The sequence below is a fragment of the Nicotiana sylvestris genome, chromosome 2, assembly GCF_000393655.2.
Source record: "Nicotiana sylvestris chromosome 2, ASM39365v2, whole genome shotgun sequence".
Lineage (NCBI taxonomy): Eukaryota > Viridiplantae > Streptophyta > Magnoliopsida > Solanales > Solanaceae > Nicotiana > Nicotiana sylvestris.
Genome location: NC_091058.1, coordinates 131,121,229 through 131,147,732, shown reverse-complemented (window position 1 = coordinate 131,147,732; position 26,504 = coordinate 131,121,229). Strand labels below are relative to the sequence as shown.

General features: G+C 40.8%; 3 protein-coding genes across 3 annotated transcripts; all 3 read right to left on the bottom strand.

Annotated features, from left to right (window-relative positions):
* Positions 1-207: 207 nt before the first annotated feature.
* On the bottom strand, positions 208-10,999 carry LOC138885588 (uncharacterized). The gene is made up of 2 exons (XM_070166551.1): positions 10,603-10,999; positions 208-365 (listed from the first exon to the last, which is right to left on the bottom strand). Exons 1-2 carry the CDS (start codon positions 10,997-10,999, stop codon positions 208-210), a joined length of 555 nt encoding a protein of 184 aa, XP_070022652.1.
* A 414-nt stretch (positions 11,000-11,413) lies between these two features.
* Positions 11,414-12,450, bottom strand: LOC138885587 (uncharacterized). Its single transcript, XM_070166550.1, has 2 exons — positions 12,107-12,450; positions 11,414-12,017 (listed from the first exon to the last, which is right to left on the bottom strand). Exons 1-2 carry the CDS (start codon positions 12,448-12,450, stop codon positions 11,414-11,416), a joined length of 948 nt encoding a protein of 315 aa, XP_070022651.1.
* Positions 12,451-14,674: 2,224 nt separating this feature from the next.
* On the bottom strand, positions 14,675-15,106 carry LOC138885586 (uncharacterized). Its single transcript, XM_070166549.1, has one exon. The coding sequence runs from the start codon at positions 15,104-15,106 to the stop codon at positions 14,675-14,677; it is 432 nt and encodes a 143-aa protein (XP_070022650.1).
* Positions 15,107-26,504: the final 11,398 nt, after the last annotated feature.

Here is a 26,504-nt window from a genome sequence, read left to right as displayed (position 1 = left end):
ACTTCACTGCGAGTCTCCCAGACATTGGCGAGTCTCAACAACTGGATACAAACAACTACTTCAAAGCTGTCTGAAATATCCAAAGTTGTTGCAGCATAGTTTTCTGCCCAAGCAGCATCACAGGTACCTCTGTCAGTAGAGGAATCATTGAAGAAGATCCTCGACAATTAGAAGACCATCATGGATACATTGTGGCACATGGGGGAGCTATTGAGGAGTTAGTAAAACAGGTGAAGAAGATGCAGAAATCGCAGGCTTCAAAGAAATTGGTGGATAGATTGAGAAAAAAGTGGCCAAGATAGAATCTGCTGAGGATATACCACTTGATACGCTGATGGAGTCAGCACCAGCAGCACCATCAGTACCTGAGGCATCAGAGGCAACAACTAGTCAGGCTGAGGAGCCAGACCTCGCTGCCCACACTACTGAATAGATGCTTCAGATGTTTACCAACCCTGTTATTCCCCGACCATAGGATGATGAGATCCAGTTGGTGGAGCTCGAGGATGCTGATGATCCCATGCATACTGAGACCACATAGGGAGTTCTCTTAACTCTCTACCCTTCCTTATTCTGATTTTTGTTAAGCATTGGGGACAATGCTTATTCTTATTCAGGGGAGTGGTCTATTTTGGTTGATTTGATATGCCATTGGCATGTAATAACTTTAACTCTTTTTTTTTCTTTTATATTTATTCTCTCTTTCATTATGTATAGATTCCCCCCTCTCTTTTATGTATATATTCTATTCCCCTTGGTTTGTATATTCAGTTGTCTTACTTTCAATAGTTTATTTTATAGCTTCTTTAGCACTCTTTTCTTAGTAGTATAACTTCTTATTTACTTTAATTGCTTCTTTTTGATTTGGTAGCTTCTTTTTATGTTTAAGCGAATAATAAGCCTTTGGGTTTTTTTAATGCCACGGTTCTTTTCAAAGGTGGGTTTTGTGTGAATCGGGTGGCTCTTCCCAACGATGGATGGCGTGAAAACCTTCTTAAAAGATTGAATCTATTTTTGATGTTCAGGTAAAAATAGTACTACTAATGAATAAAAAAGGTCAAACATGCTTCACTTGGTACCAACACATTTAACTACGAACTTATGGTTAAAAACAAGTTCTTGGCAAGAAATAGCTCTAATTAGTGACCTTTAGACTCTTGTGTTGACTTGAACAATCATCGAGTTGTATAGTTGAATCATTAGTGATTTTCAATCTTGAATGTGGTTGTTGTGGGCCCTCGACTCTATCCTCTTTAACAATCCAATTGTGTGAGAAGTGAGATTTTTGTTGCAAGTCTAAGTACCCGTGCGAATAGTATAGAACTTGTCCCAAATGTGTTTCTAGGCGAAATTCTAAGTTTTGCTTGGATTGAGAAGTGATTGTAGGTCTTGAGTTCTTCTTAGATCTTCAATATATGTATAGTTATAGGAGTTGTGGTTTTAGCTCGTTCACTACTAACGAAGTTCGGTTACAATGGTTCCTCATGCTTGAAACAACTTCTTGATTGTTTTCTAACTCTTCCTATCTTTTGTGACACTAGCAAATTTAAGAATATAGTGTTTGTACTAAGAAGTAGGAAGATGTAGAAACTTGTATGTGGAGTTGCATGAGTCTTTCTTCTGTCATTTAGTTCTTCATATAGGTATGTCTTGAGTTCTTCTTGTCGTCAGAGTCATTGCAAATCTTTTAGTATATGAACCATTGATTGAGGCAAAGAATATTCTAAGATATTTAACCCAAGGGTTGCCTTTGCCTTCAGTTCACAAAAGAAGGTTGGATTCAATACTTGGATATGCTCTTCTTTCCTTGTATTTTCCTGATTTTCAGGAGCAATCATCGGCCTATGTAGTTAATTGATCCACAATCACACCAACTTCCATTTTGGTTGTTGTCTAAATTTGAATTCCATCAATTACGATCTTATGGTTTCTTTCTCCACAGATTTTCCTTTATTCTCGAACTTAATTGCTTATCATTATCTTGATTGATTTGTTCCAGACTTTGCTTAATTCGACATTGGCTTGATTTTTTTTGTCAACTTCGGCATTTGCATTTCTTTCCTTCCAAGTTCCTAGGTTCCTACATACATTAGGATTGGTTAGATATTGTAACGACCCGACCGGTCATTTCGAGAGTTTCAGCCTCGTTCCCCCATTTTTTCTGCTTCATTTGTGTTCTTCAGCTATTTTATGTCTTACCGGTCATTTGGGTCGGGTCCAGAGTGGTCTTGGAGTGAATTGAGACACTTAGTCTCTTTTGTGAAGGCTTAAATTGGGAAAGTTGACCAAATATTGACTTATGTGTAAACTATCTCAGATTTGAATTTTGATGGTTCTATTAGCTTCTTTAGGTGATTTTGGATTTAGGAGCGCGTCCGAAATATGATTTGAAGGCCTGTGGTAGAATTAGGCTTGAATTGGCAAAAGTTAGAATTTTGGCGATTTTGGTCGTCAGTGGAAATTTCTATATCAGGGTTGGAATGGAATTCCAAAAATTGAAGTAGCTCCTAGGTGTCATTTCTAACTTGTGTGCAAAATTTAAGGTCATTCGGATGTGTTTTGGCGGGTTTCGACATCGTTTGTGGAATTTAGAAGTTTTGAAGTTCTTAGGCTTGAATCCGATTGTAATTTCGTGATTTGATGTTGTTTTGAGTGATTCGAAGGTTCGACTAAGTTCGTATGATATTATGGGATGTGTTGGTATGTTTGGTTGAGATCTCGAGGGCCTCGGGTGAATTTCGGGTGGTTAACGAATCATTTCTTGGCTTTTGAAGTTGGCAGATTTAATGGTATTTTGTTGCAGAGTTTTTCTTCACTGCGTTCGTGAAGGGGCAGTCGCGTTCGTGAAGGGTTAAGTGAGCCGAGGAAGTTTTGTTCTTTGTGTTCGTAAAGAAGATGATGCGAACACGAAGGTTTGGACTTAGAGTGCATCGCGAACGCGGGAGTAGTTACATGTTCACGAAGAAGAGAAGAGGCAGCTGGGGACCCCAGGTCCATTTTTCTACGCGTTCGTGAGGCAGAGGTCGCGTTTGTGAAGGTTGGATCTTGTAATGCATCACGTTCGCGAGGGTGCATTGCGTTCGTGAAGAGTAAAGTGAGGAGGCGGTGAAGTTGTTCTACGTGAATGCGAGAGGGAGGCTGCATTCGCAAAGAGGAAAATCTAGGCAGGCAGTGTTATATTCAAAATCGAGGGTTTGAACCCATTTTTAATATTTTGAGCTAGAGACCACGGATTTGGGTGATATTTGAAGGTATTTTCAGGGATTGATTGGGGTAAGTATTCCTCACTTGATTTTTGTTAAATTCCATGATTGTATCTTGATTTCTATCATCTAAGTTGGGAATTGGGATGAAAAATTGGGGGAAAAATGGAAGAGTTCTTGAGAGAGTAATTTGGGGATTTAAGGGACCAAATGAGGTCAGATTTTGATGAAATTGTTATGGATAGACTCGTGAGTGAATGGACTTTCTAGTTTTGTGATTTTTGTCGGATTTTGAGACGTGGGACCAGGGGCCGGGTTTTAGTGAATTTCGGGATTTGGCCTATAATTTTGTATTTTTCTTGTGGAATTGGTTCCTTTAGCATTTATTGATCGTATTGTATTGTCGATGGCTAGATTCGGGATGTTTGGAAGCCGATATGAGAGGCAAAGGTGTCGCGGAGTAGGATTTTGGCTTGGTTTGAGGTAAGTAATGCTTTCAAACTTGGTTATGAGGGTTCAAAACCCCAAACTACGTGTTATGCGGTTAGTATTGAGGTGACGCACATGCCAAGTGAAGGGCGTGCAGGCATGCACCGTGAGAATCGTGAACTGGTTCATTCCATGGCACGGTTTAATGGCCCTTTCTTGTTGATATCCGTGTTTCAATTATGCGATAAAGTAATAAAACCGTAAAGCATGCTAGATATTATGTTAAGGCTTCACGCCGATACTGTTGGGACCCCTAGTGGTCATTTCTTATTGGCTTAGCATATCATTATTTTCGGGCTAGTTTCCATGACATTGTGAGTGTCGCACCCCCCTTTTCCTCACGGAATCGGGTTCATGACATTTGGAGGGACAACTCATTCCTTTTGGGAACAGGGTTCGCATTTTAAGAGTCGCCACCTAATGATTTAAGGTGCATTAGGACACCAAAAGAATTTGATTTGAATAACCAGAGATAGGGTAAGGGCTTGAAATTATTCTAAGGAGAAAGTGTTAGGCACCCCTCAAAATCCACTAGTGTGGTTCCCGGCCAGACAATTATTGTGAATTGAGGTACAATTAACATATAGACAAATAAGGCTCAAATAGGATGGGGTTTCACAGAAGGGTTTGAAAATAAACAAAGTTTGGAAGAACAAATAGAAAAGCTGATTTTTTAAAAAGAAAGAACTGAAATGCTAAAGAAATAAGGGGGGGTCCTAGGTTTATTACAAATATGGATCACCCCATACAATGTACGGTAATCACTCATCAGTGAGGGGCTACACGTGACATTATCGTGTGGTCATCATATCCATATATATCTTTCCCACCCCGTTAATGTATTTAAAGCGCGGAATGGTCTCGATTACTTATTGTATGCTATTACCCGTCCCAATCCTATCAGTCCCGTAGGCACTTAGGACTACTAATCCTAAAAGAAGGGATATTAGGCTTATTTGTAGTTTCAAAGGTAAAAATTCTAAGGCGACATACAAAAACACATATTGCATATAAAAAGGGAAAACACATAAGCATATAGGCTCAATTATACCTCCTCAAACAAACACATAAAGTAGCATGTCTTACACATACTGCTTAGGTTTGATTCAAAAGCATTAAAGACGAGGGAGATAAGATTGTTGAGGCAGTTTTAGTCTATTGCATAACTCAGATAAGAAGTCCGAATCAAACCTGTCTATTGGTTGTAATGATTAACAGAAGCAGGTTCAGTTTACAGATATTACCCTAAGGCTTGCCTAAGTGTTTAGATGGGGTCCTATAGGCATGATATCTACTGAATTCAGAAGGTGGTAAGACAGTGAGACTCAAAATGAACTGTTTGCAATCCTATATGCATATTTTTTAAACTAGTTAAGGACTCAGATTATTAAAAGAGAGGCAGAATTTAAACGAATTGATTACAAGTTCTGCACCTGATGATTACTGATTTTAGATCTGACATTGAGTGAAGCGGATCAGATTCAAATAGAAACTCCTCTAGGAATGCTTTCTATACGTTGTTGATTTTAAAACCTCATAGATGTGGTGTCAAAATGCAGAAGCTTTATAAACATGGTATCTATATGTAGTTTGAATATGCAGAAGTTGAAAGTACCCTATAGGCATGATTTCTATATTAGACTAGACCTATAGGCATGATTTCTATATGTATTTGAATATGCAGAATTTAGAACACCCTATAGGCATGATTTCTATATGTATTTGAATATGCAAAAATATAGCAATTCTTTAGGCATAATTTCTACATGTATTTGAATATGCAGAAATATAGCGGTCCTATAGGCATAATTTCCACCCCTTTTGCATACATAGTTAACCACCTTTTTCACTAACCAGCCCCAAGTATTTATTACAAATTATTACAAGCTAGAATGAACAAAATTACATCAGAAAAAGTTAAAAAAGTACAACTAAAGGAGGCCTGATTCTTGACTTCCTCTCTGAGTTATGAGATAGACCAACTCGAAAGACCATTGATCCAAAGCCTTTCTCAATTTGAGTGTGTCAGAGTTCCCTAAGAGCCTCAATGGGAATCCGAGCAGTGCTCACACCCAAATTGTATCATCAGAATGGCGACAAATGTGGTGTGGAAGGGCCAGCCCTCAAGTGTCCAAGTTCAGAGGGAGCTTAATGAGTCCCAAAGCAAGGCTCACAAGAAGGGGGCATGACTTAAAGTCTAAGAGAGAGTGCAAGTGCAGAAACAGAGTTCTAAGGGGATAGAGGAGAGGGAAACAGCTACAAGCAAGTTGATAAATTAACCCAAAAGGGTTCAAGGGTGTAGGGAAGTTGCAAAGGGGGGTCAGCTTTGGGCATGCACAACAATGGAGATGGTGGCATGCCTACAAGCCTACCAAAACATACAGCAGCAGAGAATCATAGAGGTTAGGATCCCAGGGATCAAGCTCGAGTCATGGACAATAATATTCAGTACTATCATGCCTCATGCAAACCATAACATCAAACACATTGGGGCAGGTGGTTTGGAATTCATAATAAATTCAGAACAAGCAGAAGGAAATTATAGCAAGCTAAAACAAGTACTGAACTGAACACCAACAATAGACAGACAAGAGGGTAAAAGCATTAAGTAAACACATTGTTGTGAGGCTGAAATTTTAACCAGAACATACCAGTTCAAAGAAGCAAAATACAGTGAAAGCAGGTAGAAGAACTTGAAAACAGGCCACAGTACTAGTAACAAGAGAGAATGCTTTTTGAGTATGAGTGTGAGTTCAGAAAACTTAGTGTGTTTGTGTGTATGTGTCTTAATGAAAAGCTAGGTATTTATAGTGTGAAAACAGGCAGAAAAATAAGGCAAGAAAATAATTATAGAACTGTGTACCAATTAAAATCAATCAGTATAATAACTTCGTTTAATTAAGGAGTTAAAATCAAACGGTGATATGCAATTGCTAAATAAGAAAACAAATCACATAGGGCTGAATATGACCAATAAGGAAGTATCTCGAGTACACAGTAGGTAATAGAGGCTAGGTTTATCAGACTCTAATCAAGGAAAGGTCTGTAAGAATCCAATACAAATGTAATCAAGGTAAGGGGATTAATCAAATTGAGTAGAAAAGGTAGGGGTCGAAAGTTCAAAGGAAAGTATTCAAATAGGTCCAAGAGACATGGAAATCAATACAACAAGGAAAGAATCAATTACAAGAGTGCAATCAGAATTACACAAAGAGGTTAAGGGTTATTTGAAAGGGAAATCTAGCATATAAAAGAGTGCATAAATATTAGGCATGCAAGACTGAACTCATGACAAAGAGAATAATCACATGACAATCACATAGGTCAATTTCACCAACATTAGTAATAGAGAAAGGGGAGAGCATTAGAAGCATGCGAAAGGTCAAGTAGAAAGCCTTTCTGAAAACTGTAGTCCAGTTCCAATGATCACATAAAGCAACAGAAGTTGAAATAAAGATTTCGAAACTCAGTCGAGCAATAGATGAAACAACTTCAGAAACTCGAATAGGTCCAAAAAATAGGGTTTTGAAACCAAACAAGTTCAGAGATGAGGAACCAGCAAATCACATAGCAAATAGTCTCTGGACTCGAATGAACCCAAAGTTTTAGGATTTTTACCATCAATCGAGTCATAGAGATGAAAAACAAGCAATCGAACAAATACTAACACAAAAATACATTCAGAAACCTCAAAAGGAACTAAGACTTTTAACATGCACACTCCAGTAGAAGAACAACATAAAGAACACAGTAGAACATGTTAAAAATCAGAAAAGCTTCGAAATAATTTAATAAAAACCCTAAATCGGAAAAGGTAAAGAAGTTTCGAAAGAAGAGTTTTGAAAGAAACTTTGAGAAAACATTTAAAAGCTTAGAGAAAACACAGAGCTACAACAGATCTAAAAGAATCAGAAGAAACCTCGAAGAGGAACCCAGAAGGTGAGAAAGGCTTGGAAAGTCATTGATCTAAGCAAGAGAAGTCAAGATCAGACTTGAATAACCATGGCTGGCCGGAGCAAGGTTGGAGACAGCCATAGAACTGAAGTCAACCAAGGTCTGGACCAAAACTTCTTCAAGGTCCGGCCTTGAAAACATGATAATCAGGCAGGTAGAAGTCATAGGAGGTAGATATAGGCCTTTAATGGCTTTGGAAGCCATTGATTCAGGTGGTTTTAGGGTAGTGGTTGAGGTGGCGGCTAGGGTTTGAGAGGGAGTTTGAGAGAGAATTGGGAGAGAAAGGGGAATTCAAAGGCAGCTGCAGGAGGAAAGTGATTAGGGTTAGGGGTAGTTGGGAATTAAAAAAGGAAAGGTTTAATGTGAGCCGTTGATCTGAGCGATCAACGGCTGGGATTAAATGGGAATCTGGGCGGTTCGTTTAAAAGGGGTCATGGGTTGGTTCAGATAGAGATTGGGTCCTGGTAATTGGGCTCCAAATTGGGGTTCAATTCAGGCCATAATTGAAACAAAATGAGGCTAACATTTAAATAGCCACTTTTTCGTATTTGATTTATAAAAAGTAATAAAATAATTTCTAGAAATAAATTAAAGGTACTAAAATGATTAATAGTACATAATTATCAAAATAAAAATATTGGACCTGATTTTTATAGACATAAACATAACTAAATCTAAAAGAGGCCAATATTGTAATTATATGCAATTTAGCTTTAAAAATACTAAATAAATTTTTAAAAATGTGCAAAAATCACATTAGCTATATTTTAGTATAAATATGAGATTCCAATAAATCACCAAAAATAATAATTTTGAGAATAATTATTGAGTTTTTTATGGATAAAATATGGCAATAAATTGATTTTTAAAATCTTTAAAAATTAAGAAAAAATAATAAAACATTTGGACATACTTATATATGCATATATATGCTATTTTGAAATTATTTTTTATATTAGAAATATATAGGGAAAAATTGGGTATCAACAGCTGCCCCTCTTTACCCGGGAAGGATGAAAGAGTTGTCGGGTAAAGATTTGATAGCCAATTTTACCCGAACAAAATGGTTCGAGGAGACCTAGGCCGTGCTCTGACTTCTGAGCTACCAACATATCCCTTTGTTTACAGGAATCGGGCCATATGTAGTTTAGGATCCGAAGTTTCGTATGCCGATAGAGACTTTCAAGAACGGACGCAGTATTTAGGACGGGTGAATGGTTGAAGTCTGATAGGGCTGCGGGAACTGGAGCGGGATTGCCCCTGCCGAGATGGTCGTTGCTCGCCGGTTCACCTGCAAATAAGTAACACAAGCGTGTATTGTGCGTAAATTTAAATATGATGCAAATTCCCGTCGGACCATGAATGTTTGTCTTTGGATGGTTAGGAAGACGTCCTTTGACCGTGATGTCCTGGGCCATGAAGTGTATAATAAAGGATTCGCAGGCCATGAAATGATTCTCTCGGGCCATGAGAATGATGCCTCCGAACCATGATGCCTTTGAATAATGATATGCAAAAGATTAAAAGGGGTCCTCAGGCCATGGCATGGTGTTCTCAGGCTATAAAAATGGTGCCTCCGAACGATGACGCCTTTGGACAATTTGGCGATCTTTCAACCCATGAAATGCATTAGTCGGAGATCTTTCAGCCATGCAAACGTAAATAGGGTGGCGATCTTTCAGCCATGCAAGTGTAAATAAGGCAGCGATCTTTCAGCCATGCAAATGTAAATAGTCGGCGATCTTTCAGCCATGCAAGTGTAAATAGGGCGGCGATCTTTCAGCCATGCAAGTGTAAAGGTGGCGATCTTTCAGCCATGCAGATGCAAATGGTGGTAAAGCTTAACCTCGGAAGGCAGAATGGTAGCCTTGTGCAATGCAGAAATGCAGATGGAGACAGAGCTTAGTCTCGGAAGGCAGAATGGTAGCCTTATGCAATGCAGATATGCAGATGGAGGTAGAGCTTAACCTCGGAAGGCAGAATGGTAACCTTATGCAATAAAAGAATGCAGATGGAGACATGGCTTAGTCTCGGAAGGCAGAATGGTAGCCTTATGCAATGAAGAAATGCAGATGGAGACAGAGCTTAGTCTCGGAAGGCAGAATGGTAGCCTTATGCAAGAAATAAAATGGCAAATGATGATAGAGCTTTCTTAGCTGATAGCAGATTGCAGTATCATGACTGTTGGGATATTGTGACACACGGAATATCACCGACGTGCGTGGATAGCAAATGTTGGTAAGTGCGATAGTTCTGGGAGTTGTATTCCTGAACAACATTCGTCTCCTGAGTGTATAGTATGTCTGATGCTTTCGCAATCCCAGTGCCTACATCTAAAGAAAAATCGTGAGTTTTTAAAGGGGGAAGGTTAGTTCGTATCCCCATTGGCTCTGCTTGACTTGCTCGGCTTCGATATGGTGATACTATATGTATCATTGGGGTAGCGTTGCTAAACAAGGCAATTTCAGCAATAAACATGCATGATTTTGTAAAAATATGACATAAGTATATAATCAAGAAACAACTTTTTAGATGAACTGGTGACTGTGACGTGATTCAAGATATTGCAACCTCTCTTGCTACGGAATTTTGAGGGTCTTCCTCAAAAATCTTCCCCAGTTTAGTGGGTTGATCCTTCTGACTGTTGTTTGCGACGATTTATTGAAATCACTTCGAAATTTTGAGAGTCCTCCTCAAAATTCTGCCCCAGTTTCCAATTTCGGGGGAAATGAAAATTTTATTGCATTGTGACCAAACCCATAAGGCTGCCTACGTATCCCCTCTTAAATGGGAATCAGGTCAGGCATAGTTCAATTTACATCATATAGGAAAGCATAAGATTACACATAGTAGCGCTTGACTGCATCTGAATTAATCAGCTTTGGCCAGACTTCTCCATCCATTTCTGCAAGTATGAAGGCTCCTCCTGTCAGGACCCGATGAACCATGTATGGACCCTGCCAGTTGGGAGAGAATTCCCCCTTAGCTTCATCTTGGTGTGGAAAGATTTTCTTTAACACCAGCTGCACCAGTGTGAACTGTCTTGGCTTGGCTCTTTTGTTGAAGGCTTTGGACATTCTATTCTGATAAAGTTGACCATGGCAGACTGTATTCATTCTTTTCCCATATATAAGAGCCAGTTGCTCATAGCGACTCTTCACCCATTCTGTGTCATCAAGCTCTGCTTCATGTATGATTCTTAAGGAAGGAATTTCCACTTCAGTGGGAACGACAACTTCTGTGCCATAGACCAGCATATAGGGGGTTGCCCCAGTTGATATGCAGACTGTGGTGCGATACCCCAATAAAGAAAATGATAGCTTCCCGTGGCACTGATTATGCTTCTCTATCATTTTCCTTAGTATCTTCTTGATGTTCTTATTGGCGGCTTGTATGACCCCGTTCATCTGAGGTCTGTAGGTTGTAGAATTATTGTGTTTGATCTTGAAAGTTTCACACATAGCTTTCATCAAGTCATTGTTGAGATTGGAGCCATTATCGGTAATGATTGATTCTGGAATCCCGAATCGACAAATGATGCAGTCGCGGACAAAGTCTGCCACGACCTTCTTAGTTACCGCTCTGTAGGATGCTGCTTCAATTCACTTGGTGAAATAGTCGATTGCTACTAGGATAAACCTATGCCCATTGGAAGCGGCAGGTTTGATTGGTCCAATAACGTCCATTCCCCAGGCGGCGAACGACCACGGTGAGCTTGTTGCATTGAGTTCGTTTGGGGGTACCTTTATCATGTCTGCATGTATCTGTCAGCGGTGGAATTTCCGAACATACTGGATGCAGTCTGTCTCCATAGTCATCAAAAAGTAATCGGCTCGGAGTATCTTCTTTGCTAAGACAAAACCTTTCATATGTGGACTGCAGGTCCCAGCATGAATTTCCTCTAGTAGCCTGGATGCTTCCTTTGCGTCGACACACCTTAATAATCCAAGATCAGGAGTGCTCCTATACAGGATTCCTCCGCTATGAAAGAAATTATTGGACAACCTCCGAAGTGTGCATTTCTGAGTAGGATTTTCAAGTTCTGGGTATTTGCCTTTTGCCAATTCTTTGATATCATGAAACCAAGACTTTCCATCTGCTTCTTCTTCAACATGGGCAAAATAAGCTGGCTGATCACGAATCCTTACTGGAGTAGGATCAACGAAGTTTTTGTCTGGATGTTGTATTATAGATGATAAGGTAGCCAATGCATCATGAACTCGTTCTGGACTCTGGGAACATGTTGGAATTCTGTCTTTGTGAACCTCTTTCTCAATTCCTGTACATAATGCAAATATGGAAGTATCTTGGAGTTCTTGGTCACCCATTCTTCTTGGACTTGATGTATAAGTAGGCTCAAATCTCCGATCACTAGCAACTCCTGAATGTTCATGTCAATAGCCATCTTGAGCCCTAGGATGCAAGCTTCGTATTCGGCCATATTGTTGGTGCATGGGAACCTGAGTTTGGTAGACACTGGATAATGCTGATCGGTTTTCGATACTAGGAGTGCTCCTATACCAACTCCTTTGAAATTTGCCACTCCATCGAAAAACATTCTCCATCCGTCATAGGATTCTACAATATCTTCTCCTATGAATGATACCTCCTCGTCAGGAAAATACATTTTCAGGGGTTCGTATTCTCTGTCCATGGGATTTTCAGCAAAGTGATCTGCTAGCGTTTGTCCCTTGATTGCCTTCTGAGTTACATAGACAATGTCAAATTCGCTCAACAGGATTTGCCACTTGGCTAGCTTTCCAGTGGGTATGGGCTTCTGAAAGATGTACTTCAAGAGATCCATCCTTGATATGAAGTATGTTGTATAGGCACAGAAGTAGTGCCTCAGCTTCTGGGCTACCCAAGTCAAAGCACAATAGGTGCGCTCTAACAGAGAATACCGGGCCTCGTACGGGGTGAACTTCTTACTGATGTAATAAATGGCCTGCTCCTTCCTTCCCGTTTCATCATGCTGCCCCAGAACGCAACCAAAAGCTCCATCTAATACTACAAGGTAGAGTAATAGAGGTCTACCTAGCTCGGGCGGGACCAAAACTGGTGGTGTTGACAAGTACTCCTTGATTTTTTCAAAAGCTTTTTGGCAGTCGTCAGTCCATTTGGTAGAGGCGTCCTTCTTTAACATCTTAAAGATTGGCTCACAGATGACTGTAGATTTTGCTATGAACCGACTGATGTAGTTGAGTCTCCCCAAGAAACTCATCACATCCTTCTTGTTCTTTGGCGGTGGCAATTCTTGAATAGCTTTGACATTCGATGGGTCCAATTCTATCCCTCGGCGACTCACAATGAACCCAAGCAACTTTCCAGTTGGAACCCCAAATGCACATTTTGCGGGATTCAGTTTCAAGTTGTACCTTCTCAGTCTATTGAAGAATTTCCTCAAATCTTCCATGTGATCAGTGACTTCTTGGACTTGATGATAACATCATCTACGTACACCTCTATCTCCTTGTGTATCATATCATGAAAAATGGTAGTCATGACCCTCATGTAGGTGGCCCCAGCTCTTCAAGCCGAACGACATCATCTTGTAATAGCACATCCCCCACAGCGTAATGAAAGCCGTTTTCTCAGCATCCTCTTCATCCATCCAGATCTGATGATAACCAGCGAAATAGTCCACAAATGATTGCAGCTTATGCTTGGCGCAATTGTCAATCAGGATGTGTATGTTTAGCAAAGGGAAGTTGTCTTTCGGACTGGCCCGGTTGAGATACCGGTAGTCGACATAGACTCTAACCTTCCCGTCCTTCTTTGGTACTGGCACGACGTTCGCTAACCATGTCGGGTATTCTACTACCCTGAGAACCTTAGTTTTGACCTGCTTAGTGACTTCTTTCTTGATTTTCAGACTCATGTCAGGCTTTAACTTTCTGAGCTTTTGCTTTACCGGCGGACATATTGGATTGGTTGGCAGTTTGTGATCCACAATAGATATACTTAGACTAGTCATATCATCATACAACCAGGCGAATATGTCTTTGTATTCTCTTAGAAATTCTGTGTACTCCTTCTTTTCTGATGGTGATAAGTGGACGCTGATTCGTGTTTCTTTGACATTTTATGCATCTCCCAAGTTAACCACTTCTATTTCGTCCAGGTTGGACTTAGGTTTGTTCTCAAAATTCTCAACTTCTTTAACAATCTCTTCTGGTACGTCATCTTCCTCTGAATCTATGTCTGTTTATTGCGTTGTCTCGTTGCATGTCACAGTCATTGGTTCATCAAGATAAGTAATGGTAATGCTGCATAAGTAAGGTAATAAGAAAAATAATAATGAGTGTTGATTCATAAGAAAGGTCAAAATACTTTGATAAATTGCATAATCACTTTGAACATTGAAGATCATATTTCAGTAATTGAAAACATGCGAAAAACAAAATCTTTTAGGAAATCAAAATAGTGCTTGTTTTAGCCTTGCTACCCCGAGGCTCGTCGGGCCGGGCCCTGGTTGTCCTGATGGTCCAGTTATTGAGGCATGATCCTCTGCTTACAGCCTGTAGGGAAGGTCCTTCCTTCCCCTCCTCCTCGAGAACAACATAACAATCTATGTCATTATCCTCTAAGAACAAGTTTTTCACAGCTGCCAGTGCTTCCTCTTCTTCTGACCCATAGATAACATCGGCCAGTTGGAAAGTCTGCTCCAAATGTGGTATTGGCTACTCCAGTGGATAGTAAGGATCGCGCCATGGTGGCGACCAGTTGTTGAATTCTTCCCAAGTGTACTCATATCCTAGACCGAAAGTGGTTCCATGTTTCTTGAGTTTTATGGGCTTGATGATTCCTTGGAGGTTCTTTCTGAGCCCTTTGCCAGGTTCGTCCCCACTCCAGCTCAGTATACTTTCAATCTTGTCATCCCACCATTTGTCTTTGTCAGTAGCATTTACCCGCTCGATGTGATGGTAAGTCTCTCCTCCCAGCTTCTTTCTCCCCTCGATTGATGGAATGGTCTGGCGACTGTATATAGGATTGCTACCATCGGCGTGAATGATCACTTCCTAGTGATTCTATTCAAACTTTACCGCCTGATGCAATGTTGATGCTATTGCTCCGGCAGCGTGAATCCATGGCCGTCCCAACAGTAGATAGTAAGATGATGGCACGTCTATTACCTGGAAATCAACATTGAACCAAGTTGCCCCCATTTGCAAACACAGACTAATCTCCCCAATGGTGGACATTTGGGAACTGTCGAAAGCTTTCACGTTGATGGCTTCATCTTTTACCTCATGTAGTCCCTTACCCAACTTCTTGAGTGTTACCAGTGGACAGATGTTGAGATTGGAACCCCTGTCGATCAGGATCATGGTAATGAAGTAGTCTTCGCATTGCACAGTGATATGTAGCGCTTTGTTGTGTCCTAACCCTTTAGGTAGTAGCTCATCCTCATGAAAAGTAATTTTGTGACTTTCCAATACCTGTTCGACCATGTTGGCCATTTTCTCGCCAGTGATATTGTTTGGCATAACGTATGCTTCACTCAGCACCTTCAACAGAGCATTCTTGTGTGCATCAGAATTTTGTAGCAAAGCAAGTATGGAAATTTGCGCCGGTGTTTTGTTCAACTAGTCGTTGACCGAGTAGTCCTTGGTCTGTATCTTTCTCCAAAGATCGTCTGCACCTATCTCAATAATAGATGACCAATCGGAGGCCTGCTTGCTTGACTCAGCTATGTATTCCGGGGTATAAACCCTACCAGTTCTCGTCATACCCTGTCCGGCAACAGTTTCCTCGAACCTACCATTGCCTTTTCTTCTTGCCTCGGTTGTATAGTCCCATGGTATGGACTATGTGTGGAAGGGTGTCATGGTTGACATCGCCACTAGAATCGACGCGACTATCTTCACTCCGAACGAAGCATGTGCCTTGGGTGGTAGAACGACAACTTCGAACGGTGGAGGTGGACTTGCTGGAGACACGAATTCGACCTCAATTGGCATTGTTGTCTTTGCAGATGACGTTGTTTCAAACTCCAGTGGTACAGGCATATTTACCTTGCCATCCCTAGAGGGCTAAATCTGGACCATGATTGGATTAAGAGTAACTACTGGCTTCTTAGGGTCATCACCTTCTGCGATCAAACCAATCGACCCCTCAGGATCCTAATCATCCTCTATTTCAATCATGTGAATGCCTCCACCCTTGTGGTCTGGCAGAGGATTATTGCGGACATTCGGAGCGGTTTCCTTCGCCACGATAATATTATTGTCAATCAGAGCCTGGATCTTGTCCTTGAAGGAACGACATTCGTTGATGGTGTGCCCTTTCATGCCGGAATGGTATGCACAGGATTTGTTTGGATTAATCCACTGATAAGGGTTCTCAGGGGTTACAGCAGGGATAGGGGTGACATAACCAGTAGCTTTGAGTCTCTCGTACAGCTAGTCAATGGGTTCAACAATGGCTGTATAGTGTTTAGGAGGTCTGCGATCAAAATTTGGTCGAAGTCTAGGGAAGTTTTGGCGTGTAGGAGGTGATTGATGGTGGGATGGTTGAGCATTGTAGGCTTGGTAAACATGTGTGGGTTGGGAATATCTGGGTGAAGTAAGTTGATATATGGGTGGTGAAGATGATTGATAAGTGGGTGGTGGAGTTTGGTAAGAGGGTGAGGGTGTTTGGTAGTTTAGAGTAGGTTGATATGTGAGTAGAGGCATTGGATAGGTTTGGTATTTGATGGTATTTGGCTCTCTGTGCCACCGTTACGGCTCCTACGTCCCTTTTCTTGGACACACCACCGGACTGTAAGGCCTTATTTGTAGCTTGCAAGGCCTCGAGGTTCGTAACCATACCACTTTTGATGCCTTCTTCAATCCTTTCACCCAACTTGATAATGTCGGAAAATTTGTGGCTCTCAATCATCATCAGCCTTTCATAATATTGCGGGTCCTGAGTCCAGACAAAGAATTTGTTCATATGTTCCTCTTCTAAGGCAGGTTTGACCTTAGCACCTTCAGACCTCCAGCGAGTAGCATACTCGCGGAATGTTTCTGTAGGTTTCTTCTTTAGATTCTGAATGTAAAACACATTCGGCGCATTCTCCGTGTTGAACCTGAACGTATCCATAAAATCGGACGCCATGCCTACCCAACTTGGCCGCTTCTTTGGGTTTTGGCTAATGTACCAAGATAGAGCAACTCCTTTCAGACTCCTCATGAAAAGCTTCATGTGGATTCTCTTGTCTTTTCCTACTCCAACCAGCTTATCACAGTATGTTCTCAAATGTACTCTTAGATCCGATGTACCCTCAAACATCTCAAACTTAGGAGGTTTGTACCCCTCGGGCAGTTCGACACCGGGCTGTATGCAAAGATCCTCATAGTTCAACCCCTCAATTCCCTTGCTTCCTTCAACGCCTTGAATCCGGCTAGTCAATTTATTAAGTTCTTCAGCTAGGTTCCTGATAAGCGAGTCTTTATCATTAGACTCAGGTGTGCTTGAGATGGGTTGGGTGGAGTGTGGCATGGTCTCCACATAGATGGGGGTGTTATGATGGGTGTGGAAGTGGTCATTTGTGGAGTTTTGGGGTTTCGGGATGAGCAGTGGGGTATTGTTGGAAGTATGATAGGTGTTGTAGTGGTGGTGAGGAGCGGAATGGTTCTGTGGCTTGGGGATATTTTGTGGAAGTGTGGGCATTAAGGAAATTGACATATGGAGTGGTGAGAAAAAATGACAGAGTTTCCATATTCCGAACCTAATCAAGTTCTTCTTGAAATTTCAGTAGTTTTTGTTCGAGTTGGGATGCATTTTCTTTGGAAACCTGAGTACCATGACTATGAGTGACCTCTACCCGTTCAGCTGAGTTCTCTTTTCTGACGTTGTTCAAATCTTCCATCTTCGCTTTGTTCTTGTTTTTGACAGGACTAAGAGGGGGAGTGGGTGGAGGGCCCCTGGATCTCGTGGAATAAGATGATGTTGCCAGAGTGCACGAACTAACCTTTGCGGAGGGGAATAATAAAACAAAAGTAAAAATAAAAAGGTAACAAGTTAGTGAGGATTATAAGAAAATGTTGTGATATTTAAACACATAGTGCAAGAATATAAATCGTGTCCTTATTTGGGGACCACTTTGTGCCCGAGGTAGGCCTAGCGACAAATTGATTTGGAGAACTTAAAATGCTAAATGCCTCATTTTATTGATAAAAAGTAGACGAATCCCAAATCGGCACTAAATAATAGGAAATGAAAATCACTAATGGCAATTGGCCTTATTACATTCATAAAGCGAAAAGAAAATTCCTATCTACTTGGTCCCAGAATGACCTTCCTCATGTTGAATGCTCTCGTTGATCAAATCCTCCAGCTCGCGTAGGTTCACCAGTAAAAATGTCTTTGCCAGGTGTTCTCCTTCGTTTCCCTCAACGTTCTGGCAGTCGGTGACTCTCTTTCTCACTTTTCCTTCCAATTCCAGCAGACTATACTCCAGATATTCCAACTTTTCGATAGCTTTGGCGGCCCTCTCTTTCCACTCATTGATTTGGTCATCTGATGGAAGACTTCTCCACCAGTCTAGAAAGAGTGGGGGCCTTCTAACCATACCGAAACTGGGGACCTCATTTTTCATTTTCTGCAAGACAAACAAGGTTAGGCCTTTACCCCCGCCAGACTCGACTATTTAGCATCAACAAATAGCATAAAGCATTTTGTTCTCCAAATAAATGCACAAAACGTGATGGTGTCCGTTTGGGTTTTAGGGAAACCCAATGGACTTTGGGCAAGGCTATTTTAAAAAGTCCTTATGCGGACAACATAACTGACTCATCTAGGCTGACCATGATGCATGCATAGTTTAAAGAGAGTAAGGTTTCTATGGGGTTTTAGACTGGTACCCTTGAGTGGACAACTCAAAGGGGAAAGGAACGGAACCGTCGACTACACCGTTGATCGACTGGTTTTACCGCAAATACGCCTTTTCTGGATTTAGGAGGTGATAATATCGGAAGAGCGCAACCACTCATTATAACCGTTGCTATAGGATTTGTTTTGGCACGAGTGGAATATGATGTTGAACATGATTATGCAACAATTAAAGGCATGTTGTCATGTATTTTCACGTTTAAGAAAGCAGTAAACACAACAGTTTTATAATTTAAAGGAAGGAAATAAAAGAAAGAAAGAAGAAGACAAGTCAGTTTGGCAATCGAAAAGGAAATTGAATGCTTAAAAGAAATAAACAAATAATTGTGCATAAATTCACAACAATAGTCTGAAATGGTAAAAGCCTAAAGGTCCCCAGCAGAGTCGTCACACTGTCGCGCCCCCTTTTTCCTCGCGGAATCGGGTTCATGACATTTGGAAAGGACAACTCGTTCCTTTTGGGAACTGGGTTTGCATTTGAAGAGTCGCCACCTAATGATTTAAGGTGCATTAAGACACCAAAAGAGTTTGATTTGAATAACCAGAGATAGGGTAAGGGCTTTAAATTATTCTAAGGGGAAGGTGTTAGGCATCCCTCAGAATCCACTAGTGTAGTTTCCGGCCAGACAATTATTGTGAATTGAGGTGCAATTAACATATAGACAAATAAGGCTCAAATAGAAGGGGGTTTCACATAAGGGTTTGAAAATAAACAAAGTTTGGAAGAACAAATAGAAAAACTAATTTTTTTTTAAAAAGAAAGAACTGAAATGCTAAAGAAATAAGAGGGGGGGGGGGTTCGTAGGTTTATTAAAAATATGGATCACCCCACACAATGTCCGGTAATCACTCCTCAGTGAGGGGCTACACGTGACATTATCGCGTGATCATCATATCCATATCTACCCTTCCCACCCCGTTAAGGTATTTAAAGCGCGGAATGGTCTCGATTACTTATTGCATGCTATTACCCATCCCAATCCTATCAATCCCGGAGGCACTTAGGACTACTAATCCTAAAAGGAGGGATATTAGGCTTATTTGTAGTTTCAAAGGTAAAAATTCTAAGGCGACATACAAAAACACATATTGCATATAAAAAAGGAAAACAAATAAGCATATAGGCTCAATTATACCTCCTCAAATAAACACATAAAGTAGCATGTGTTACACATACTGCTTAGGTCTGATTCAAAAGCATTAAATATGAGGGAGATGAGATTGTTGAGGCAGTTTTAGTCTATTGCATAACTTAGATAAGAAGTCTGAATTAGACCTGCCTACTGGTTGTAATGATTAATAGAAGTAGGTTCAATTTACAGATATTACCCTAAGGCTTGCCTAAGTGTTTAGACGGGATCCTATAGGCATGATATCTACTGAATTCAGAAGGTGATAAGACAATGAGACTCAAAATGAACTTTTTGCAATCCTATATGCATATTTGTTAAACTAGTTAAGGACTCAGATTATTAAAAGAGAGGCAGAATTTAAACGAATTGATTACAAGTTCTGCACCTGATGATTACTTATTTTAGATCTGACATTGAATGAAGCGGATCAGATTCAATTAGAAACTCCTATAGGCATGCTTTCTATACATTGTTGATTTTCAAACCTCATAGATGTGGTGTCGAAATGCAGAAGCCTTATAGACATGGTATCTGTATGTAGTTTGAATATGCAGAAGTTGAAAGTACCCTATAGGCATGATTTCTATATGAAGTTTGAATATGCAGAATTAGACTAGACCTATAGGCATGATTTCTATATGTATTTGAATATGTAGAATTTAGAACATCCTATAGGCATGATTTCTAAATGTATTTGAATATGCAGAAATATAGCAATCCTATAGGCATAATTTCTACATGTATTTGAATATGCAGAAATATAGCGGTCCTATAGGCATAATTTCCACCCCTTTTGCATACATAGTTAACCACCCTTTTCACTAACCAGCCCCAAGTATTTATTACAAATTATTACAAGCCAGGATGAACAGAATCAAATCAGAAAAAGTTTAAAAAGTACAACTAAAGGAGGCCTGATTCTTAACTTCCTCTCTGAGTTATGAGATAGACCGATTTAAAAGACCATTGATCCAAAGCCTTTCTCAATTTGAGTGTGTCAGAGTTCCCTAAGAGCCTCAATGGGACTCCAGGCAGTGCTCACGCCCAAATTGTATCATCAGAATGGGAACAAGTGCAGTGTACAAGGGCCAGCCCTCAAGTGTCCAAGTTCAGAGGGAGCTCAATGGGTCCCAAAGCAAGGCTCACAAGAGGGGGGCAGAACTTAAAGTCTAAGAGAGAGTGCAAGTGCAGAAACAGAGTTCTAAGGGGATAAAGGAGAGGAAAACAGCCACAAGCAAGTTGATAAATTTTCACAAAAGGGTTCAGGGGGTAAGGAAGTTGCAAAGGGGGGGGGGTCAGCTTTGGGCATGCACAGCAATGGAGATGCTGGCATGCTTACAAGCCTACTAGAACATATAGCAGCAGAGAATCATAGAGGTTAGGATCCAAGCTTGAGTCATGGACAATACTATTTAGTAATATGCAATTGCTAAATAAGGAAATAAATCACATAGGGCTGAATATGACCAATAAGGAAGTATCTCGAGTACACAGTAGGTAATAGAGGCTAGGTTCATCAGACTCTAATCAAGGAAAGGTCAATAAGAATCCAATACAAATGTAATCAAGGTAAGGGGATTAATCAAATTGAGTAGAAAAGGTAGGGGTCGAAAGTTCAAAGGAAAGTATTCAAATAGGTCCAAGAGACATGGAAATCAATACAACAAGGAAAGAATCAATTACAAGAGTGCAATCAGAATTACACAAAGAGGTTTGAAATCAGTCCACAATTAAGGGTTATTTTGAGAGGGAAATTTAGCATATAAAAGAGTGCATAAACATTAGGCATGCAAGGTTGAACTCATAACAAAGAGAATAATCACATGACAGTCACATAGGTCAATTTCAACAACATTATTAATAGAAAGCCTTTCTGAAAACTATAGTCCAGTTCCAATGATCACATAAAGCAACAAAAGTTGAAACAAAGATTTCAAAACTCAGTCGAGCAATATATGAAACAACTTTAGAAACTCGAATAGGTCCAAAAATATAGGGTTTTGAAACCAAACAAGTTCGGAGATGACAAACCAGCAAATCACATAGCAAATAGTCTCCGGACTCGAATAAACCCAAAGTTTTAGGGGTTTTACCATCAATCGAGTCATAGAGATGAAAAACAAGCAATCGAACAAATACTAACACGAAAATACATTCAGAAACCTCAAAAGGAACTAAGACTTTTAACATGCACACTCCAGTAGAAGAACAACATAAAGAACACAGTAGAACATGTTAAAAATCAGAAAAGCTTCGAAATAATTTAACAAAAACCCTAAATAGGAAAAGGTAAAGAGGTTTCGAAAGCAGAGTTTTAAAAGAAACTTTGAAAAAAAGTTTAAAAGCTTAGAGAAAACACAGATCTACAACTGATCTAAAAGAATCAGAAGAAACCTCGAAGGTTAGGGTTCCAGAAGAACCCAGAAGGTGAGAAAGGCTTGGAAAGTCATTGATCTAAGCAAGAGAAGTCAATATCAGTCTTGAATAGCCATGGCTGGCCGGAGCAAGGTCGAAGACAGTCGTAGAACTGAAGTCAACCCAGGTCTGGACCAAAACTTCTTCAAGGTCTGGCCTTGAAAACATGATAATCAGGTAGGTAGAAGTCATAGGAGGTAGATACATGCCTTTAATGGCTTTGGAAGTCATTGATTCAGGCGGTATTAGGGTGGTGGTTGAAGGTGGCGGCTAGGGTTTGAGAGGGAGTTTGAAAGAGAATTGGGAGAGAAAGGGGAATTCAAAGGTGGCTGCAGGTGGAAAGTGATTAGGGTTAGGGGGTAGTTGGGAATTAAAAAAGGAAAGGTTTAATGTGAGTCATTGATCTGAGCGATCAACGGATGGGATTAAATGGGAATCCGGGCGGGTCATTTAATAGGGGTCATGGGTCAGTTCAGATATGGATTGGGTCCTGGTAATTGGGCTCCAAATTGGGGTCAATTCAAGCCATAATTGAAACAAAATGAGGCTAACATTTAAATAGCCACTTTTCACTATTTGATTTATAAAAAATAATAATATAATTTCTGGAAATAAATTAAAGGTGCTAAAATGATTAATAGTACATAATTATCAAATTAAAAATATTGGACCTGATTTTTATAGACATAAACGTAATTAAATCTAAAAAAGGCTAATATTGCAATTATATACAATTTAGCTTTAAAAATACTAAATAAATTTGTAAAAATGTGCAAATATTATTATTTTATAAATATGAGAGTCCACTAAATGAATCACCAAAAATAATAATTTTGGGAATAATTATTGGGGGTTTTATGGATAAAATAGGGCAATAAATTAATGATTTTAAAAATTAAGGAAAAATAATAAAACATTTGGAAATACTTATATATGCATCCATATGCTATTTTGAAAGTATTTTGCATATTAGAAATATATAGGGAAAAATTGGGTATCAATAGTGAGCCTGTGGGTGAGACTGGAGAGTGATGACTGAGTGAGGCCGAGAACCTGATTTTGAATGTCAATTATGAGGTCGTGCTACATGCCACAACTGTTATATTGGATATGATAGCACTTTAGCCGTAGGAGCCCCTCCGGAGTCTGCACACCCACAGTGGGCGCGGATGATATTATTAAGGGATGGATTTCCCAGGACATGGATTTGTTCGAAGTATTGATATCCGGAGATGGATTTCTCCACAGGGTTGGATTACCCTTGTTCCTTGGTACCGAGTGACTTATAGTCAATAATGAGTATGTTCCAGGATGGATTTTCCTGGGCCGGATGTCCATATACGATACCGAGTGGTTGAGAGTTTATATATACACATGGAGATGGATTTCTCCTCAGGGTTGGATTGCCCTTTTTCCTTGGTACTGAGTGACTTACGGTTAGTGTTGTATATATTCCGGGATGGATTTCCCTGGGACGTATGTCCATATTTAGTACCGAGTGGTTGAGCGCTAGAAAGGGGGAGTAAACTGTGCATTTCATACAGTCGGTGCATTGGCATGTAGAGGTAGTTGAGTTATATATTTTAAATTGTTTAGATTTGTATTTACCTTATTACTTTGAGCTGTCATGTTATCTGAAAGCATGCCTACATTTTTTGTACGTTGTTTCTATTATACCTGTAGAGGTTGAGTTCGTTACTACCATTCAGTCCATAGTTTGGTCTCGTTACTTACTAAGTTGGTGTACTCATGTTACCCCCTATACCTTGTGTGCAAATTTAGGCACTTTTGGACCCAATGGTGGTTATTGATCAAGGCTTCATGCATAGGAGATTATTGAGGTATCTACACGACGTTCGCAGGCCTTGGCTCTCCTTCTTATTATTCAGTTGTATTTCTATTATTCCTTTAGACATTGTAATAGACTATGCATTTCCCTAGACGCTCATGCACTCAGTGACACCCTGGTTTTGGGCTGGATTATATATATTTTTGGAATTTCTTATGTTTTAAATAGTTTCTTTAACTGTTGAAAGCTTCCGTTAATGTTTTCAAACTTATTGTTATTGTGTTGGTTGTTAATTTGAGGCTGGCCTAGTTCCACGATAGGTGCCATCACGACGGGTCAGGTTTTGGGTCGTGAAAAGTTTGTATCAGAGCCTAGGTTACATAGGTCTCATGAGTCATGAGCAGGTTTAGTAGAGTCTTACGGATCGGTATGGAGACGGCGGTAGATCCCTTATGAAACTTCACATTCTTGAATTCTTGTCATGTGAATCTATAGATTCTGGTAACTATAGTTCTATTATTCCATTCTCTCATAGATGGTGAGGACACGTGCTATCGGTCAGGGAGGACATCCATCAGTACCACCAGTTGTGGCCACGAGAGGTCGAGGTTGCGGTAGAGGCCGTGGCAGGGGTAGGGGTGCAGCCCGCTCAGCACCTAGGGCAACACTTGCAGATCCACCTGTTTCCCCAGTGCAGGATCAGGTCCTAGTTGTGGATGCACCACCAGGACCAGCTCAAGGACCAGTTGTGCCCTTCGTGATTCCAGGTCTTCAGGAGACCTTAGCTCAGATTCTGACTGTGTGCACCGGTCTTGCTCAAATGGTCTCTGTTTCTACTACAGCAGCCACTTCCCAGGCCGGAGGAAGCACTCAGACTCCCCCCACCCTCACACTCGAGTAGGTTGTTCAGGGACTTCAGACACCGGGTGCACCACCAGCCCAGCCAGTTGCAGCTGCTCTGTACTATGTGGTTCCTGACATGCCTGATGATGAGCAACGTAGGTTGGAGAGGTTTGTTTGACTTCAGCCTCCGACTTTTAGCAGTGAAGAGGGAGAGGATGCCCAGGGTTTCTTGGATAAGTGTCAGAGGATTCTCCATATAGCAGGTATTTTGGAGAACATGGGGGTCTCGTTCACTACTTTTTAATTGTCTGGAGCTGCCTTCACTTGGTGGAAGGATTATGAGAGGCATAGTTCGGTTGGTGCAGCGCCCCTTACATGGCAGTAGTTCTCCATTATCTTCTTGGAGAAGTATGCGCCATAGTCCCGTAGAGAGAAGCTGCGCAAATAGTTTGAGCAGTTGTGTCAGGATGATATGCTTGTGACATAGTATGAGATGAGATTCTTCGAGTTGGCCCGTCATGCTATCTGGTTGTTCCCATAGATAGGGAGAGGATCTGGAGGTTTATTGATGGCCTCACATATCAGCTGCAGATTCTTCTGACTAGAGAGAGGATGTCTGGTACTTTTTTAGGAAGTTGTTGACATTGCTCGGGATATAGAGTCGGTTCGCCGCCAGGAGCGAGTTGAGAGGAAGGCCAAGAGGCCTCGGGGATCTGGTAGTTTTGGTGGAGTTCCTTTTGAAGGTTAGTTTCACCACGGCAGGGGTCGCCCCTTCAGGCATGCTCAAACGATTTGTCTATTTTATCGTGGCGCATCATCTGGCCATGGTTCTCACAGTTATCAGAAGGTCCACTCATCTCTCAGTGCCCTTCGAGCTCAGAGTTCATTTCATGCACCATCATCTTAGGGTTCATCTATGCCTGCTCCTTCTAGCAAGTATCTTGGTGCTCGGGGCTCCCTTCAGTCCCCATTGCTAGTGGCCGGTAGGGGTTGCTTTGAGTGTGGAGATTTGGGTCATATCAAGAGGTTTTGTCCCCTCCTTACGGGAGGTTCATCCCAGCAGAGGAGTCAACCTTCGGCTTCAGTACCACTTACTTCACCACCCGCCTAGCCAGCTCGAGGTAGAGGTCAGTCAGTTGGGAGTTACCCTAGAGGGGGAGTCCGATCAGGTGGCAGAAAGGCTCGTTTCAATGCACTCCCTGCTAGACCAGATGCTATTGCTTCAGATACTGTGATCACAGGTATTATCTCAGTTTGCCACAGGGATGCCTCTATATTATTTGATCCTGGTTCCATTTTTTCATATGTGTCGTTGTATTTTGCTCATTATTTGGATATCCCCCGCGAGTCTCTTATTTAATCTATTCATGTATCTATACCGGTGGGTGATATTATTGTTGTGGACCGTGTATATCGGTCATGTGTAGTGACTATTGGGGGACTAGAGTGGATATTTTGCTGCTTAGTATGGTTGACTTTGATGTGATATTAGGCATGGATTGGTTGTCTCCGTGTCACTCTATTCTATACTGTAACGCTAAGACAGTGATCTTGGCTAAACCGGGAGTGCCACATATTGAGTGGCAAGGTTCGTCGGATTATGTTCCTAGTAAAATGATTTCATTCTTGAAGGCCCAGCGGATGGTTAGGGAGGACTGTCTTTCTTATTTGGCTTTTATGAGGGACGTCAGTGTAGAGACTCCCACTATTGATTCAGTTCCGGTGGTGAGGGATTTTCTGGATATGTTTCCTGCAGACCTGCCGGGCATATCACCGGACAGGGATATTAACTTCGATATTGAT

Bases quoted from the DNA above. Each gene is read 5' to 3' on its own strand.
- LOC138885587 (XM_070166550.1), bottom strand. From the start codon at position 12,450: ATGGATCTCTTGAAGTACATCTTTCAGAAGCCCATACCCACTGGAAAG. The intron at 12,018-12,106 runs GTTCCCATGCAC...AGGAGTTGCTAG, and splicing joins CCAGTGTCTACCAAACTCAG to TGATCGGAGATTTGAGCCTA.
- LOC138885586 (XM_070166549.1), bottom strand. From the start codon at position 15,106: ATGGCCAACATGGTCGAACAGGTATTGGAAAGTCACAAAATTACTTTT.
- LOC138885588 (XM_070166551.1), bottom strand. From the start codon at position 10,999: ATGATAGAGAAGCATAATCAGTGCCACGGGAAGCTATCATTTTCTTTA. The intron at 366-10,602 runs GTCCATACATGG...CTGATGCCTCAG, and splicing joins ATTCTCTCCCAACTGGCAGG to GTACTGATGGTGCTGCTGGT.